At 40.1% G+C, this 19,952-nt stretch overlaps 1 protein-coding gene across 5 annotated transcripts; it reads right to left on the bottom strand.

The window, feature by feature from the left end:
- Positions 1-298: 298 nt before the first annotated feature.
- egfl6 (EGF-like-domain, multiple 6) lies at positions 299-9,118 on the bottom strand. Of its 5 annotated transcripts, XM_061054594.1 has the most exons (14): positions 8,723-9,118; positions 7,469-7,595; positions 6,944-7,050; positions 6,543-6,635; positions 6,236-6,355; positions 6,025-6,144; positions 4,778-4,912; positions 4,576-4,694; positions 4,085-4,154; positions 3,451-3,684; positions 1,255-1,329; positions 1,075-1,170; positions 734-1,002; positions 299-459 (listed from the first exon to the last, which is right to left on the bottom strand). In XM_061054594.1, the coding sequence occupies exons 2-14, from the start codon at positions 7,528-7,530 to the stop codon at positions 352-354; spliced, it is 1,608 nt and encodes a 535-aa protein (XP_060910577.1). In that variant the 5' UTR covers positions 7,531-7,595; positions 8,723-9,118; the 3' UTR covers positions 299-351. The 5 variants fall into 5 exon arrangements, with proteins under 5 accessions (XP_060910577.1, XP_060910576.1, XP_060910575.1 ...); XM_061054593.1 differs by lacking the exon at positions 7,469-7,595 and having other exon boundaries at positions 4,085-4,147; positions 4,572-4,694; positions 8,723-9,116; XM_061054592.1 differs by lacking the exon at positions 7,469-7,595 and having other exon boundaries at positions 8,723-9,116.
- Between the last annotated feature and the right edge of the window lie 10,834 nt (positions 9,119-19,952).

Here is a 19,952-nt window from a genome sequence, read left to right as displayed (position 1 = left end):
GAAAAATCATACACACAACAGATGACAAAGCACAATACTGTTCAACCTCACATACGGACACCTTTTCCTGAGATCTGTGTTATCTATATCATAAGAGAATATTATGAATATTACAAAACACAATATGATATTGATGTAGCAGCATGTTCCATAGTGTAAAACATGCATTGTACGTAATATTCCCCAGGGATCGTGGATCTATGATCATGAGGATGTCCTGTGGATAATGTGTGAAAAACAAAACATGGAGAACTTCAAAGGGAAGAAACCAAATGCAGACCGGAAAACTTGAATCTTTGACATGTGTCGCTATGAGCAGATTTTCTTATCCTAAATCCTGTGTGGAGATTCTTAAAAGAAGGGGCTGACATCCTCTTGACAGGGCCCTGAGGTCAAAACAACATTGTCCAGGCCAATCTCTCCTCCAACACCTTTGCCACGCTGAGCTTCAAAGACAATCTGAAAGACAGTCAATGGTACCATTACATCTTAAGGTTGTAGTTTTTGGTATATAGTACAACACATGTCTGTTGTATCTAAAATGTGTTTTTACAGATAGTCACATAAAAACTGCTTGGAGTTACAGTATGATAAATCATCTGTGAGAGTTAGCATCCTTTACTTAGTATACTTGTTTTACAGGTTTTTTGTTACTTGCAGTTACAGCACTGGTTTGACCACCATTTATAAATGATATGATGAAATGTCATTTTAAAACCAGAAAATGACTCACAGACTCTGGGGCCACCTCTTTCCAGGTCACAGTGAGGAGCTCTGTCTGCCAGCCCTGGTCTCTGCTTTGGCTCTGCTCCCACACTGGGTAAGCAATGTTATCCAGGAGGACCCTGAGAGTTCCCACATTATGGCCCGCCACCCGATAGTCAAAGGTGAGGCAGAAGCTGCCCTGCTGGGTCCGGTCACTGAGGAGCAACTTCAGCTTGGCTACATCATCCTGCTCCCCTATGAGCCCACTCATGGTCATGTAGTACTCAGCACCAGCACCTTAGAGTTTGCAGAACGTCTAAGTGAGTGTATCTAAATGCATGAAAATGAATGTATTAATATGTCTCTTACCCTCATTATGGTAGGCTACACTCCAGTCCATGTCGTCATCCTTGTCTTGGACCCACTCACATGCTCCCTGGTCAAAGTTGCAATCCATGATAAACTCTAGTGGGTGGAATCATAGGACCACATTAAAAAATAGTAACACAAACAATTATGCAATAATGGCAGAAATAGTCATTGGATTACCTTCCTGAACTGGGGCTAGTTCGATTTCTTTCACTTCTGTGGCCGGGCCAAACACTGATTCAAAATCCTCTGAAACTGTGTGAGGGAATTAAAGAAACAAAATGTGTGAATTCATTATTTTTAGACAAATGAACACCATCTTGCTTATTAACACGGTACATATATCTTAGACTTTTGTCGTGTAATGCAAGAACCTGCAATAAACTCTACTTTCAAAAATCATACAATGTTTGCTTTCAATCGAAACTGAAACCTGGATTGATCACTTCATTATTTTGAGCAAGGTTTTAAAAAAGAAAAGAATACAGTATTTAGCCAAATTTAATAATCAGTGAGTAAAGAGTAAAGCAGACACAACTCTATATCACAGTTTACAATCTTACAAAAACCCACAAACCTGCCCATTGGCTCATAAAATAAACGCATGTCTTTCAATTTCTCTTAAAACGTCTGATCTTAAAAATAACATTCCCAAAAATATCCTCCAGAGAGATTTAATGAAACAAAGCCAGAAAAAGCCTTTTTAACCAACAGGTGTAGACCTGCCCTGCTGTCACTCATGCCTCAAGATGAAACTACAACTTAAGGCTTCAGCCCCCACAAGTATTTTAAAGCTCTCACAGCAAACCACCCTCATGACAAGCAGCTGTAGACAGCCAGAGGAGTGACAGCTGGGGTTATTGAACCTGCCAGGCCAGAGTGGGGTTAGTGTTAGAGGGGTCTGGAGTCCTGATGACAGACCTTCTTACAAGGAGTCAAGTCTGTTTGCACAACAGCTGTTTTGGGGAAAACATAATAAAAGGCTTGAAGGCTTCGTAACCTCCTTCCTCCTCACTCCCCCCACGCTCCCCCCCTCTCCCTAGAGGTGGGAAGCAGACCCAGGATGAGTTTTATCCCTGGGCTCTCACATGCCGACAGAGTAAAATTCCTTCCCGGAGGTGATGGATGTCTTGGGGCCTGTCTCCTCTTGCTATCTGAGTTCTTACACAGACTCGGGTGTTTCCATAAAGATCAAGATTAGTGGTGAAAGGTAACCTCATTTATGGGTTTTTCTCAATGAGCTGCATACCTCTGCATAAACACATTCTTCTCTTTTTATCCTACCAGGTAATAGTTTAGTAAAGTAATAGTTTACAGGATCTCACAGTATTCACTTTATTTTGGAGACATGACAGCATTACAGCTTCTTTTTTTAGCCCCCTTTTTTGTGCACATAGTCAGTGTGACTTGCCCAACCCTGATCAATTTGATTACATTTTTCTGTCACCAAATTGTTCACTCAAAAGGCTCACATATTCAAGCGCTTTAAATATTGTACGTTTGCATTACTCCATCGTAATTCACATAAAACCTTCAACGATGACTTATGAAGGTCTTAGAGGGTCTTGTGGTCGACAGGGGACATGAACGAACAAGCCCCCTTTCTTCTCCGGTCAGTGTCTTTGACCTGACCTGCAATTGTATACCCTTTGAGTGCTTCAGGAGTCAATCCTAAATGCTGAAAATGACTTAGCATTTTTGAAAAGGTTTGTGTTAGATGCCTGATAAAAAAAGTCTATGGTTAACACAAGCTTAGGAGATTTTAAGATTTAGTTAAGAAACATTATATACATCAGTTAATACCCAATTTTTACTTACTATTTGTCTTAACGACAGAGGTGCTAGCAAGTGGCTAAAATAATCTACCGAAGATGTCAGTGATATTAGAAACTTTATGCAAAAACAGAGACATTTGAGGCTTACCCTAGGGTACATTAAAGTTATACTAGAGGGTGTAGTTCATTTAAATGTAATTTAAGTCTTTTTCTTCCTCTTGCTATTCCATTTAGCCTCCAAAAATCATGGAAGTGTTTTGATTTGTTAAAATTAACATGCAGAACTGAACATGGAAGTATAAGAACAACAAAAAAAAATGTGTCCACAGAACTTATTTTCTTTAATTATCCAAATCATTTGGAAAAATCCTGTCAGTGTTTTGTCAATAGAAACAGGGCCATGTCAGCTTCCTACAAATACATCATCCCTGCATGATTCCATTTCAGCTGCCCTCGGTGATATCAGTATTTGTACCAAGATGCTGCGTAGACACAAGCGCAAAATCTCCTTAAAAAAACCTGAGCTCTGTGTATGTTTAAAACATTGTGGACCACCCAGAATGTCAGAAACAGACTGACTGCCAAACATCAATACACTTACTGAAAACATCTCCTCTAGGATTGAGCTGGTTGTCTTCCACTTCCTCCTCCTCCTCTTCTTCCTCAGGAAATTCTTCCTCCTTTCTCCCTTCAGTCTGAGGTCCGATATAGACCTCTCCTTCGTAGTCGAATGGCTGCTGACGGATTTTAGGAGGCGGTGTGACGACTGGTTCGGGGATTACGTTTCTGATATCTTCAGTCTCCTGCTTTGGCCTCACTTGGGAGTCTGGAATGGCTGCAGGCAGGAAGAGGAATCAGAGAAGACATGTGGAAACACGATCATGAATAGGAAGTACAGTATTTTACCAGGATTCGGATGCGTTTGTTGTTTGTTGCCATGTGTTTTGCAGCTGCTGTTCTTGTTCTACTCCATGCAGATGAAGAATAACAGCAGTGTTCAGTGCACATAACTATCAGTGTGCACAAGCATTTTGTCAAATACATTCTGTATTCAGAGGGTCATGCAGTGGACTCCAGGTGTTATATCAAGCTGTGGACGTACAACATTTCCAGCCATGAGCATGGGAGAGAGTTTGAGGAGTTGGTCTCTAAGTAGCTAAGAAGAGAGAAGGAAATGGGTTGCATGGCAGGTAGTAAACAGCGGAAACGGAAGCTTGGATTCCACACAATCTCACCATTGAGGAAATCATCTGCACTTCCCTTGTCTCCATCCCACGACCTCTGATAAAACGGCTTAACTACAGAAAAATAAAGGCATCTTCATTCACGCAGAAACCTCTAGCTCAGTCTTTATTTAATGTCATTTGGCTATGTGAGGCTTCACCTGTTGTTATCTGGGCCTGGTTCAAAGAGTACATCACAACCTGTCCTTTCCTTCTACTTTAGATAACTGGCTGCCATACAGTGTCATATTTTCACAGGTGGAATTTCAATCTGTTTATCTGTTGTTCTAACATCTACAAAAAAAGGAGTTGAGTCCAGCCTTGGCAGGACTGCTGTTTACTGATGTTTAAGGAGTCCATATGGAATATGTGGCTGTATAACTGACCCAGAATTTGAACTCTGGAGAATGGGCTTAACATGAGTATTTAGAATCAGTTGTAAAAAGTAATCCCTGGAATTTATCAATGATAATTCTGTGTAGCAGTGCTTGGGTCTCACCAGAGCATTCAAAGCCATTGCCTCTGAAGCCAAACTTGCACCTGCACTTGTAGGATCCAGGAGTGTTCAGACAGACTGCAAGGTGGCTGCACTTGTGGGTGCCACTTGCACACTCATCAAGGTCTGGAAATGGAAGAAGCCTATTTGTACCTTCAGGGGAAAAACGTATCTCAAATGTTTCCTCGTAACAAACTGGTATACCTTACCTACACAGTCATATTTGCCGTCGACATATTTCAGATCGTAGCCGTCCTGGCACTTGCAGAAGTAGCTGCCGAAGGTGTTCACACATTGTTTGTTGTACGGGCAGAGGTTCTTTCCTGTTACACATTCATCAATATCTGTAAGGAAAGAAAACAGGGAAGATTAAAGGCCTACAATTCAACATTTTCGAGTGTGGTATATTCACAAGAAAACGTCGTCACATTTATAACAAGTTAAACCTTTATGATGGACCACAGCCCTTTAAGAGAACAACGCATCCAAACAAAGATCATTATGGAATGGCTCAGTTCCAGTCCTTGTTGCTCCCTGACAACACTTGGAGTTATCAAATGTTTTAACATCAACAATAGCTTTACCATCTTTGATATATTGAACGCTGTACATCATCCTGCTGATCATGGTCATAAACATTACTGGCTTACCTCTTTAGCCATCACTGTTTAAAAAATAATAATAAATAAATAATAATAAACGTTCACTTCTCCAAAAAACTCCAATGGACTCTCTTTTAAAAGACAGATGTCGTCAGCATATTCACATAAACCTTTAAACAAAAACATATGTGTGACTTTGACACAAGTTGGTAGTTAGTTGTTCCTTGGCACACAGAGCTTTTGAATGTGAGACAGTGCCAAAAAAGACAAAATAATGTAAGCAATGTAAGTCTGAGCCTGCAGCCAGTTAGGAGTCTGTGGATCTACTGCAGACTTAGATATTGCTGCTCTGTTCAATATTAGAAACTGGAGACAGTAGATGAATCCCTCTTCTAAGGGTTAGATGTTTTGATTGGTACTTCTTTACTTTTTGGTTTATTTAAAGTTAAAAGGGTTCCTCCACTTCTGAAGGTGATGGATTTGACCAGGTTTTTATGCTCCAGAACTATAATATTACTTCCCCCGTGTGATCACTGTGGCATTGTGTGATTGGCTCTGCCTAAGCTCAAGCTGTTAAGCGGAAGAAAATATAATTTAATTGCATCCCATCTGATTTTTTCCGACAAGGCATCTAAAAGCCACATAATAAAGCGAGTAAAGAAATGTTTCTTCCATTACAAAATTCACGAGATGGGTCCCATAGTTGATCTTTTTTCAGTCTGTACTACTGCTTCATCTGTTATTTCACTCTCCTCACATCTTAGGTCTGTTTCTAACAAGGTTTTTGCAACACAGTTTATGCTTACACACTTTAAACCCTTCATGATATATTATCTGTGATTGCAGTTGCTCACCGACACAAGTCCTCTCATCCTGCCCCAGTTGCAGACCTGCAGATGGGCAGAGGCAGCGGATCTCCCCCTCAAAGTTCTCACAGCCGTACTGACAGTGAGCGAGAGAGCAGGTCCTGGAATCTGAAAGTACATAAAAACCCCACACATTTATAAAGATTCAAGCTTGACACCTAGCTACATATGGATGAAAATGTAGCGCAGTCTTACTCACTTGCACAAGATCCATCAGGCATTAATGTGTAACCATTGAGACAGTAGCACTTGTAACTGCCATGGCTGTTCATGCAGCGATGCTCACAGGGACGGGGTTTCAGGCCACACTCATTCAAATCTGGAAATAAGATTCACACTCATTTTGCTTTCTTACACCTAAAACATATGGGACATGAATTGATTTGCTTCAAGTACGAAACACCCCAAAACTTGCTAATGAAGCGCGCGCCCTCAGATAGACATGTGATTGTTCTCAACCCAGGCCGACCCCTGTTTTCCAGATCCTCTCCACCTCAAATACCCACCTTGGTTACACGTCTTTCCGGTGTATCCAGGGAAACACTTGCATTTGTTGGGGCCAACACACTCTCCATGCTTGCAGCCGTGGTCACATTGAGCTGGTAAAACATTCAGCATGAAGAAAATACCATCAGACAAATCAGTGGTTTGAGAATGATGGATTCAAGTCAAACCACATACTTCTATTGTGCAGGCAAGGTTTTTCAATCCAGACTTTTTTTTTTTCCTTTAGTGGATCTGGGTTATAGGAAAAAATCATTCATGAAATGAAAACAATTGTTAGGTAATTTTGGTAGTAAATCTTTCTTAGAATATTTTGCTTATTATGAATCATGAATATTTTAAAGGAACCATTCATTACTCTATATTTAGTACCAATCTTTGAGTGAATCTGGGCTTTTCTTACCCTCACACTGTCCTTTACTGTTTTTCTTCCAGCCGTAGCAGCACTCCAGCCTCCTGCCATAGCGACACACACCTGCTTGGTTTCCAGTAGGGACTTGTCGGTAGTGCCTTTGTAGCAGAAGAGAGGAGCACAGGGTAAGATGTGTAATTTCAGTGTCTTAGGAAAATTTATAGCTCATGCTAGTTAATGCAGCAGCTAGCCAAATTAGCCCTTGAGCAAAATCAAAATAATTACAAATTTTAAAAAAATACCCCAAGACATCCACGGTCTCACTAATATCTGCTGAGTAGACAGATTCTCAGCTCTGATTTTGGTGTCGATCGTGTGAAGAAAAAAAGACAACAACCTAAATGAAGTGCCCTCTCGCAGACTTGCTTAGTGATTAAGTTGTGCTCCCTGTGGAGCCACAGCTAGCTGACAGGATGTAGGCTACAGATGGAGAAAAACACACTAATCATACACTTCCTGCACTGCACATTGTAACCTTCTGAAAAAACACGTCCTCTTTTTTTTTTTTAACCTTACCTTGATCTTCTCCTGACTCCTGTTGCTGGAGTCAGATGAGACTCCAGCATGTTGGTCAGCATGTTGGTATTGCATTCAAAATAACCCACAGGATGTATAGATTAGATTGCATGTGTGTATTTTTAGCCTGTAAATCAGATTAAGATGTTAAGGCGCTATTTGCCATTTCGTCAGTATGTAATTAAATTAATATCAGAATTACACATCCAAAATCAGACTTCATGGCTTTTAGCATCATGACCTCTCATTTTAAGCCCAATGCCAAACTGTTGAAACAGACGGGCTCCTCAGCCTTTCTGCATATACATGCAGAGACTACAGGGCTTCAAGTGGCAACTGTAAAGATTCATTTTGCAAAACATCTTTTGCTCAAACATCTTTTTCTGTGAAAGGAGTAAAGTCATTTAACTTGTTGCCAGTTCACTTTAAACTTACTGCAAACTTCACCTTTAAGAGAGCCACCAAGTCCCGGTTATTTCATCAACAGGCGTGTACTCATGTTTAATTCTTTGTAACTATATCACAGCTAAATGCGTGTCTTATTATATCTTATTGTACCCAGTCTACTCTCTCTTTTCCCTTTTAACTGTTTTAATCTTTTATTGACACAAAAGCCCTTCTAGGGACGGGTGTTGCAAATTAGCATCCACTATAAACACTATGATACTTACATTGGATTGTTGTTTTCAGTGTGTCTATATGTACTATATCCGTCCCTATCAAATAAAACATAAATAACTCTATTAGCCCAGATGTTTATGTGTCAGACGGGTATGGCAGTATAAGCATCCTTGGCTTCACTGGGACCGGAGGAATCTGAGACTTCAACCAGAATAGCACACACGAGAGGGGCTCCTAAGTGTGACAGGTGCTCCTTAGTTTTAGTTGCTGGTCCACATTTAGCTGACACACGGTAGGAGCTTTCATAGTCGTCTGAAGCGTGTACATTCTGAATGAAACAACAGTACTCCTTGTGAAGATTTAAAGCACATAATCTAGCACAAAGTAGTGGGGTTCTTGTTACTCATTAAGCTTCTGTTAAAATACAAACATGTGAAGATTGTAGCACTTAAACATGGTGGCAATCCCCAAATGATTGGCCACAGGAAGAGGGCCAAAAGTGAAGTGACACTAATAGGGAAGAGATGGAGTTTCTGAATTTATCCTGGAAGGTCTTTTTTATACGTGGATGAGTAAACATCAAGTTTACACCTACTGCACCATGCAACTTTAAACGCTTTAGCATGAACTTACCGATGTGTTTCTGTGCTGCTGAAGGAGATGTGGAGCAGGAAGAGAAGAGCACCGACCAAGGTGAAGGGCTGCATGTCTGTGAGCAGCCGGCGAGCTTTGTTTCCCACTGGAGTTGACTTTGGTTGCTTTGAGTCCCGGCTATTCCTCCTGGGGCTTTACGCTCATTCAAGTGCTTAGACAGGAACAGGTCTTAGTGGAGAGACTTTACACAAGGCACACCAGATTTCATGTGTTTCCAGAGCACAAAATCCCTGCAGGGGAAAAAAATCTAAAAATCACTCACTCCCTTCAGTACCGCTGCAGCTTTACTCTATGTCCCATATTATGCCTCCTCTTCTTCTCTCTGAAATTCCAGAGGTGGGTTGACACTCTTTGAAATGACACTGCACTAGGAGGGATAGGTTGTGACTTCTGGAGGTAGGAGTGGGTTTGCAAGGGGGGTGGGGATTAGGTTTAGGGGTGCTCCTCTTTTTCCTGAAACCTTATACACATGAAAGGCTTCCTGAGGATCACCAGGCGGAAAAATAATACAGTTGCAAATTCCAAATGTTCTTATTGTGTGTCTTTACTGAGGAAAAAGATGAGGTTTACATTCATTCATTTGCTTGATGGGGGAGGGGGGGGGGGGGGGGGGGGGGGGAGTCAGACATGCATAGGCTTGTCATTAGGTGCTCCACTGCTCTTTGATGTCTTGCTCACATGCAGCACATAAAGTTGTTCTCTCTCACACACATGCTAATTCCAAGTTCAGCTGTAAAAATGTTTAATGAGTTTTCACGCTTGCAAAGTCAGCACAGACATCTGGTCCTGATCCCCTGAACTTTCAGAATTAGACAGGTGATGTTTGGGTTGGAGAGTCAGGTTTAAGTTTACATTTGTTGTTGAGTCCTCCGTGTTTTGTTGTTGTTTTTGTTTGCTTTGGCTTTTTATTCATTAAAGGATTTGTCTATACCATGTACTGTTGTAGTACTCAAAATCTAAAGAGCTTTTTGAATGTCTCGGTCTCGGACTGGGCGGACTCTGGATTTAAATCAAGACCGGTCGAGACCACCACTGATAGGCAATTTTTCCACATCCTTACATTGATTAAAAGGAAAACACCTCTTTCTAAAAGAACAAATAACTTTAAATCATTCATATTTAGATTTTTATCTCCCGGTTCCGGAGGCAACCTTGCCGGTGTTACAGTCTAAGTGAGTGACACGCCCCCTGCACACAAGTTTGATGATTTTTCAGTGATATTTATGGTCTCAATCTCTCTTGGTCTTGGTCTTGTCTCAGTCTCTCAGGTATGTCTTGGTCTCGGTTAGTGAGGTTTTGACTTCAACACTAATACCTGCTTTCAAATGAGAAGGAAGTCTGCAATTAAAGATTGTAGTTCAGCTTAACATTTAAAGTCATTATTTTGTCAGACATTCAGTAAATGTTGTAGCTTGTTATGAGTTGGTTGTATCTTGTTCGGGGGAGGGGGGGTGGTGGTTAATTGAAGTGTGGCTCCCCCATCACTGCAATCATTTATATACTGTATAATACAAGGAGTGACTCTGAGTTCATACACACACACGCTCACACACACACGCTCACACACACACGCTCACACACACTCACACACACACACACGCTCACACACACTCACACACTCACACACACACACACACACACACACACACACACACACACACACACACACACACACACACACACACACACACACACACACACACACACACACACACATGCTTGTTGAGCCTAACCTCATATTGATGAATCCACATGGAGTAAGTCCTAAACACTTCTCCAGGAGGAGGATTGAGTGGAGGAAGTGTGGTTGCTGGGAGGGATGTTGTGGTTACCACAAATATGCAATATGTAGCACTGAAAAGCACTGTCAGCAGAAAGTTTGCATTATCTGTCACCAGGGACTCAAATATTTGCACAATCCCCTGAAAGGTTTCAATTACAATGATTTTTAAACCTTAACAAAACCTTAACTTTACCAAATATTGCCTGTCCTATACACACTCTTTCTGTCTTATTATGCAAGTAGCACTTTTCACTTTCTTAAATGTAACCATATTTCACCTTCGGCAAGCTAAGTTGGTCACATGGTTCAAAGTGGTTGGTCCCTGAGGACCACCTAGTTGTTTGAGTTAGGTTGTAGTTAGATACAGTCTAATTAAAGGGTGTATTGGAGCATTTGACTAAATCAAGTTTGTGTTTCTGAACTTTATTTTAAGTTCACTCAAAGTGACCAAATGTGGTTGATATTGGTTTGATGAACGCACACGTTGGTATAAGTAGGAATTAACCAACCTTTTTGTTCTTTTTTCATAGCAGGCATTTTGGTTTGTTATAGCAGGAGAAACACGTGTGTTACTAATAACTGACAAAAGCTCTGTTCTACTCAAGGGTACCAGTAAGTCACGACATTCTGACAGTGAGACATTTACACAAACAGACACCATTAGTTTTATTTATAGCACCCCTACTGCTCATACTGTGACATCTTTAAAAGATTACTGAAAACAGTACCTATATTTAAATAAACCTTTTTTTGGGGGGGGGGGGGATTCTCACACCGTTGTTTGCCAATGAGTTTTGCGGAAAGAACCAAATTACCATTACCATACCAAATTCTCACATGACAAATACTAGGTGTGGAATGTGTTCCAGGGAATGACATCGGATCTACATTCTGGAAAAAACAATGTGTAGTTGTGTTGTTGTTGTCTGTATAGTGTCAGTCTCTAGTGTTACTGCATTGAACAAGAAAGTCATTGTTGTTGTACAGTACACTGTAAGACATGATGTACTGTTCAGCAACTGTCTTCTAGCATCATAGTAGACTTTGTAAACTTTAGTACTTGTTTCATTTGATGTCTTTACCATATCTGGTAAGATGTGCTACAAAGAAACACACGCACATACAAACGCCGACACACACATACATACCCCTGTGTGTCCCACAACCTACAACCTGCAACTTGACTCTGTATGACTGACATCTACAGCATGTGGGTGATGTATACTATACAGCAGAGCTGTATATCAGTTACTGTATGTCAAGCTCTGTGCGCAGGTAGCCTTTGGCAGAAGTCTGATAAAGCCATGATTGTCATGACAACAGCTCCATCTTCTGTCCAAGAGAAAGCTTTGTCATTTAGACTGCCGCTCTAACTTAGCTTATTGGCTTTTTAGTGAGCAACTTTGAACTCTAAAAATATCCTCAGCTAAAGTAATAAAATAAAATAAAAGGATAAGCATGTTCAAATGATATTAGCTATGAAGCATCCGATGCTGTTGGTTAGATATTGTTCACAGTTTGAAGAGAAACACATTTTAGTGTTGTTTAAAAAATGACTTAAAATCGACATTGTTTACCATTAGTTTTGTGTAGTTCTGCAGCCTGTGTAAATAAGTTCTTCCTCAAATACTGCATACAGCACATTGCCCCTGACTATACATATCACTTCATTGTCTTTAAACAACGTCTGTAAATTAGCTTTTAGGTTTTGTTTATTCTGTGTACATCTGAACAGAATACTCTATTGCTCTCAAGTGAAATTTTACAAATACAAATTTCCTGTGTGTTCTCCTTTCTGACACTAGAGGGCACTATGTGTCTGCACATATTTTGAGTTGTCAGCGTGTTACTTTTCTGTTTCCAAAAGCTGTTAACATGGAGTTCTGAACAGTTAGGGATCCATTTAAAGTTATTCAAGGTGTTTTGTGTGTTTGTCTGGCAGTAGATATACTTAGCTCTTGAATCTCCGCGTCATTTTAAAAACTTTTGATGCATTACTAATCTTCAGGAAATGTGCCTCCCCACTTCCTGGAATTCATTCAGGCCAATCGTATGCTCTCTCTTTAATGGGCTCCAAGCTTGCAGACATGAGTCGATATATTTATAATTTGATAATATAACTGGTACAACAGTAATTGGATCAACAGACCCAAGTATCCAATATTTTTTGATGCACATTTTTCATGAAATCAATGTGTGGCCCTGCGTGGGCACATATATTCATCCACACAGAGTCACTCACCATGACCCCTGGCACAAAGAGCAAGGCTTTTACTATAAAAGGAGTGACAAGGCTGTTGAGTAGTTATTTTGAAAGATATGTGTGTACACAACCACATCCTGCCCTGAGTGGGAGATGCAATGAGCAATAGATGCTCTGCAGAAAATACAGAGTGCTGTGAAAATGGGCCACTGCTGATCAAAGACAAGAAGGTACATAGTTTTAGGTGATGTGATTAAAAAACTGAACAAAGTTTCAAAAACAAAAATAAAATTGCATATATAGTAGTATCTTTTGTGCACTTTAAATTACATTTTAAACTATTAAACGTTTAACTGTCAGACTTAAAATGTGTGTTGGGTCTTTAAATTACAAAAAAACAACAACACAAACAATAGAAAATGTTCTGTTCCACTGCAGTTTATATTCTTTCTAAAGGGCTTAAACTTTAGTCATTTATGTGACTTTGGGGAAATGTGTGCAACATGTGCAGGAAGGGAGATGTGACTTCCCCTTGCAAAAATAGATGTAACCTTGAGAAATATTTTGCTGGGTGTGTACCGCTGTGACTGGTGCATCATTCAAACCCTTGCTGCTAGTGTTATGTTAATTTGTGTATACAGAGGACAGAAGGAGTGGTTATTTACTTCTGTTGACTTTGTGCATAAGCTTTAATGTTTTATATAATATACAGCGCCCCACCCCCCCTTGAGTGTCTAAATGAAGACCCATCTCTAGGTTTCATTTTGTATCCTTAAAGTTGTAATGTTATGGCTTTGTCCCTTCCCTGACCAAACAGAAACCTCATAATTCAGACATATAATTCCAGGTGCTGGCCCTGCAGCATCTGCTGCCCACAGATTACACAATGACAGGCTGCTGCAAAGTTAGCTTGAAACCCTCTGAAGCCAGAGAGGCAGAACCTTTTGGGAATTCAGGCTGTCTGCCAGATCACACTGACACTTTTGCACCCTAAACATGACAACTGTGACAGGCTAAACGCAGGCAATGGCCTCAGCTGGACACCTCCCACTCTCCTCCCATCAATAATGCAGCAGCAGACAAATATGGCCATGCCGTGAGGGTGTACTTGATGGGGGAAGCACCAGACATCTCAAGAGGGTCGATGCATGGTTGGTCATTATTTATTAATGGGCTCGCCTGGTCAGAGACGTTAAATCTGTCACAGTCTCATACACAGCTTTGATGCTGACCACTCTGCTGCCAAGCTGATGATATAACCATGAAGAGGTAGCATGAGGTGCCACACCCTTCCTACATAAGAGGAGGAGACTGTCCTCTATCTGCTACATTAATGCTGACTTTCTAGTTATTTAAACATGTGTTTCTTGTTGATTCAGTGTATCCTGACTAGACCCCACACACCGTCACTACATTCACCTAAACATGATATAGAGTGTTGTTTTTAAACTTACATTTCTTCAAATAGGTGGTTGCTTGGTGGAACTTCCCCTTTATATTTCCTGCCACATGACTGTATCTAAATCTTTTCCCCTTAAAACATCCTCTTTTATGAACCCTTATTGATGAGACAATAACTCATTTTGAGCTACTTAAAAAAAAACATTTTCTAAGATCCTTTTTTCCCTAATCTTTGGCACTTATAGTTTTTCTTACTGCCATAATTAGTGGCTAATTTATTCTTGAATTCTTGGCAGCCTTTGTATGTTTTGTAGTACAAAGCATACTTTCAAATGTTGTTACAATAAAAGCTACATTTAAAGGGACATGCCGTGGTAAGAAGGCTCTGGTCATAGTGATACATTTTATACTGCAGCTACAACATGCATTGTTCTTTCATGTCTTAACTTTTAACCTTTGGTGGCAAGTGGTGAGACCTCACAGGTCAGAGTTGAAATCAATCCGGCCTTTTATACTATTTAACTTGAGAGGTACATGCTGGGTATAATTACACAACGCACCCCTCGCGGTAGTCCCATTTCACTTTGGTGCGGCGATCATGTAAATGCCTGCCTAACAGGATAAGACATGCTGCAGTATCACTTCTAACTGTGACCCTGTGTATGCACAAGAGGTTTAAGGTACCTGCACTATTGCAGGGATTATAGGCTCTGGAGATTACATATAAAAATGGATTTGCTCTTATTACGGACTTGTGTGGGTATCAGGACAATGAGAACAAGCAGACTTAATTTCCTGTCTCAGGATAGAGAGAGCTTTGTTGTTGTTGCTGCAGAGAGACGCAAAAAAAAGAGGATACACAGAAAACTGTACAGTGATGGTATTTTAACATGTAGCAATGGAGAAGTATAACATGTATCATTAAACTGTCAGATATGAGTGGTTTATTTCCTCACTTCCTTTGTGTAGGTATGATTTATTCCCTTACAATTGTGTAACTTCTCCTGTGTTCGTACTTGCATAATGTTGAGACTGTATGCAAACAGGAATGCAGCTCGTATGCTTCACGTACATGTTCCTCTACGACGGTGCACAGCATGAAGTGGAAACAGCCTGCCACTAAAAAGGAAGAGAGAAAATGTCATAAATAGCAGAAGTCAGAAGTAACAGTTGGAAGACTTTGAGGCTTTGACCCAATTCTTACTGCACACACACACACACACACACAAACATTTTGTTCTCGAGTGCTTATCCACATTAATTAAGAAGAGATCAATCCCCTTCTCAGACCTAATCTGAATGCCATTGCTTTAGTCGCCTTGTTTCACAACCATTTCCAGACAACTGCAAACTGAACCCCCTGAAAATAGCTACAAAGGATCAACAAGTAAATACTTGCATTTGACCTGCTCTCCATCCTTTTGAGACTTGCTACAACATGCAGGACTATCAAAACAGTTGTAGCCGAGCACATTCCTCAAAAGGTTTTCATCATGTTTAAGTGTTTTTTCAGAAGAACTATCTATGTTCAGTTAGTCTTGAATAATGCTAATAATTTTATTTATTTATCTTTTGTCTTTTTTGGTCTTCATTAGATAGAACAGCTGAAGAGAGACATCAAATTCTGGGAGGTGAAAGAGGGGGATGACATGCAGCAAAGGGCCGAGGTCGGATTCAAACCCATGGCCGCTTCGATGAGGACTATCGTCTCAGTACATCGGGTGTGCGACATAAACAATTGGCCATCCGGCGCCCGGCTGCAAAATAATTTCATACAGCCATTTTTCAGGCTTAATACATACAGGCGTATACTCGATACATGCACTTTCAATACACCAGACACACTGAACACATGCTTGATGCAGCATCACACAGATTAAATAAAAGCTACACATGTCATGAGTATATATAAGTATAATTAATCACGCTGTTCTGCACTGTACTTTTATAAATTTGCACAAAATGTTCCCCACAGCTTCCTGACATTTAACAAGAGCAGTCTAGAATCTTGGCGCACACTTACATATTCAGATGACATCATTGTAAGCCATTTTAATGTTTCTGCACAACTCTATACACACTGACACCATATGTGAGCAGGCTAGAGGGGCGTCAGCAGGCCTGAAGAGGTTTTTTTTTGCACCATTGAAACCAACATCATTAGTATATTCATGAGATAAGAAATGTACACATTTCTCTTCTCTGAATGCATTTCTTATAGACAAGTATCACAATTGCTTAAACAGTGCACAAGCTAGATGAATTAGTTAGTTAGGTTTTGCTTCTGCTGTCATGCACCGCTGTTTAAACCACATCCTGATACACACACCTTTGAAACAGATTCAGCTCCTGTAACAGTCAGCTTGAACGGTCAGTGCATGACACACTTTCTTGTCAACACTTGAGAGATAATAATAAATATATATTTTTTCTTGTTTTACCATCTGATGTTTAAAAAGTGTTTACATTATAACAGAAGTGCTTTACAATGTTGAAATGGCACATTGTGCTCAGAAAGTGATTTTATAACATCTCAGAAATATGCTCATACATTAAAGGAAGCCATACTTTAAGTAAGAGAATTATCAGGGAGACTGTGTAAGTAGATGGAGGAGAAGCTGACACACAGAAGCTACAAGGATTTGTCAAAAGCTCTGGTGTGATGATACGAAACCATGAGGACTTAGGGAAACATTATTAGTGGAGCTGTTGTTCTTTATATCAAATTAAAATTATGAAAACATTTTTCCGAGTGTATCAATTCACGGGAGATATTGATTACTTATATCTGTCAGAGAAAGGCATATGTTTCTTTGCACATGCTCAGAGGTGCCTTCTTCAGTAAGTTACCACTAAATTGTTTTCTGGTCACGGCAACCAAACTAATTTCTGTCTGCACTTTGGACACACTAAGACATTTCTTAGAATGAAACATCTCTGTTTCCTCATGCATGTGACCACTTAGACTAAACTTGTCACTGAAACAAAACATCAACCATAAACTTTTGTTGTAAACACGATTCTGGTTAAAAGAAAAAAAACCTCTGCAGAGAGAGCTAGACTAGATGACCTGGCTCCATCTCATCCTTTACTTGCCAATTGTCTTAATAACTGCCCGTCCAAGTCGAGGTCATATTCACTTACTGCCCGTATGGAGAAGTGCTGCCCACATTGCCAAGTGTAAGGAATTCTTACTCAGCAAGAACCAAGACCCAAGAACAAAGTCTGAATTAAGTTAAGGTCAGCATTTTTGCATCATTGTACGCATTTTCCAGTTCTACCTTTCAAATTCATTACATTTCCCCCGGCTCAAACTGTCAAGTAAATGATTCCCAAAATGCTGATTTATCACAGTACTCAACACGGTTTATCATGAAAATGTTCCTAGACATGCATCAGTCACTCTCCTGATCGAACATGTCCCTTAAAGGCTCATTTCAGGAGTCTTAAAAATCTCTGTTGTCACTCTGTAGGAGTTATATACTTTGCTAAAGGGACAGCTTTTAAGAAGGCTTCTTTTAAGTATGACATTTTTCTGCCAGTGTTTCTGTCGAACAACCCTAAAACATTCACTTCCAGTGCTCTTCGTCACATGAGTACTGTCACATAACCTCTGTCTCAACCCTAAAGCTGGCGTCTCACTTCACTCTTATGCCTCTCACTTCCTGTCTTCTTGTCACACATGCTCAGTGTCATCATGCTAGCTTAAATCTTCACTTGTTGTCTGTATTCTGTGTGTGCTGACGGACTTAAAGTATGTAAAGGTGTTAACTCTTCCCGTTTGTACACACACACACACACACACATACTGTCCGTGCATGAGAACCTTGCTGCTAAAAGGGGGGCATTTCTGTTACTGTGCTCACAGCTGGGGAGCTGCTGAGCTCACCAGGGGTTCCTCTTGCAGCTGAAAGGTTGCATGCAAATGTCACATTCAATCCAACTCCTCTTCATCTCCGCCTGTGCACTCTGGTCGCATCTGCCCGGCTAATGAAATTGTAAAAAGAAGAAGAAAAACTAGTTCAGCCTGCTAAAGAAGTAGTAACCTCTTAAAACCAGGGTGCCTTTGTTTAAATAGCTATGTAGCTTTTTTCACTTCCTGGTTTGGTTGTGTCTCCATCCTGTTGTGTGCTCATGTCACAGCTTTTGGTTAGAACTTTTTGAAATGTTCTGAAAAAGCAAATAAATGTGTGAGTGTGATTTACATCCTTACCTTGTGTTAGTTTAGGGATTGATTGAAACAATTTTACAAATAACAAAAAAATAAAGAATATAAAAGTTAGAATCATTAGGTTTTTGGTTTTGTTACATAACCAACCATTTCTTGGCTTGGTTTTGCTCAAGGATTTTGGATTCATGAACTCATTATTTCTTAATTCCTTGCTATTTGCCTGCCTGCAGGTTAGTGTCACCAGCTTTTTTTTTCTTCTTTCCAGAACATTTTGATGTTGTTTTACATTTGTAGTTATTTCTTTTAACGCCTCTTGTTCGGCAGGCTGACTAATTATGCTGTGTGTACGGCCTATACACATCTGGCAAGCCAAGCTGCTGATGGCCAGGCTGCTCTTACAGCTAACACAGCCTGTGGAACAGATATATCATCTGTGTGTGTGATTGTGAACATTGAGAGTTCAAATGCTTCTCTGTGGAGTATTTATTATTTATTTATCTGCCTCCTATGTTCAGAAACACATAATTCTGTCCTTGTGAATTCACTTCTTTAGAACACCTCTGATTTATTTTAACTGGTCTGAGAATGTGTGATGATGATTTGATATTCACATCTTTGTTGCATTCAATCTTTCCTCAATCTGCCTGATCTATTTTTATTTTGGGGGGGTGTGAGTTCCTCTGTTTCAAATAATCACACATAGGCCATTTCTGATGCGTCCCTTGCTTTGTAATTCTAAGACTGACACTGTAAATGCAAGGTACTTTCTCATTACCTTAACTGGAAGGTAAGGAGCCCTGTGGGAGTAGGGAACAGGTCAGGCAACTCAGTCTCGTTATGTACGCTGCCTTATTATCTGCTGTGTTGAGGTCTCAAATAGCAGCTTCAGATTTAAGATAGCTGCTTAGCTTTTTCACATATTCCTATTAAAGTCTTCACAGAGGTAAATATGTGTGTACCTCTGCTGTTAGTTTATCAGCTTGTGAGGCTGATAGATGTATACATCGCTCCTCTGAGACAAAACTCTGGGCTTTTTTTCCCCTGGGGGGTTTTCTTTGTCACACATAGCAACCATCATGGTGCGTCGCTGGATTGGCCAGCTCACACCCTCAGCTTTTGTTATCTAGTACCTATCACACAATAGCTGCACTGGTTTTTCCCACCATGGGTATGATAATGCAAACAAAGATGAATTGTCCTTTCCTTGGTGCACTCTCTGAATTAAGAGCAGACAGACGCTGAACCTCCCCACATGGATGAATACGCATTTTTGTTGTAGCTTCAGCTTTCTTTTTGTAACCCTCACACAGAGATATCATATTTAATCTTGAATATTATTTCTTTGCTCTGTAACAAAGGCAAACAGTTGGTGTTTGGTCCAAACTAAAAAGTACCAAAAACCTTCCTCTTCCTTATGTATCAATGAATATTTGTGTTTATTTTCTCCTTTGCTCTGTTCTTCTATGCCAGATACAAACCAGCTAACATTAGACTCACCCATTTAGTCCTATTATAAGTTTTAAATTCACTCTTTAATAAACACTATGAGTATTTAATCATATCTTGTGTTATATTTCAGGAGTGTCCTTCAGTCTTTGGTCAATGTTGACAAGAAAATGTGGTGGTTACAGTTGCTCTCAAACACAACATA

This window comes from Labrus mixtus, chromosome 13 (assembly GCF_963584025.1).
Source record: "Labrus mixtus chromosome 13, fLabMix1.1, whole genome shotgun sequence".
Taxonomy (NCBI): Eukaryota; Metazoa; Chordata; class Actinopteri; order Labriformes; family Labridae; genus Labrus; species Labrus mixtus.
Note: the sequence above shows the minus strand (reverse complement) of the source record. Positions and strands in the feature narration are given on the sequence as shown.

Coding starts and splice junctions, on each gene's coding strand:
- egfl6 (XM_061054592.1), bottom strand. CDS start 8,796: ATGCAGCCCTTCACCTTGGTCGGTGCTCTTCTCTTCCTGCTCCACATC. Junction 6,145..6,235: donor GCCTGATGGATCTTGTGCAA/GTGAGTAAGACT, acceptor ATGTACTTTCAG/ATTCCAGGACCTGCTCTCTC. Junction 4,155..4,575: donor GAGGCAATGGCTTTGAATGC/TCTGGTGAGACC, acceptor TGCCTTTATTTT/TCTGTAGTTAAGCCGTTTTA.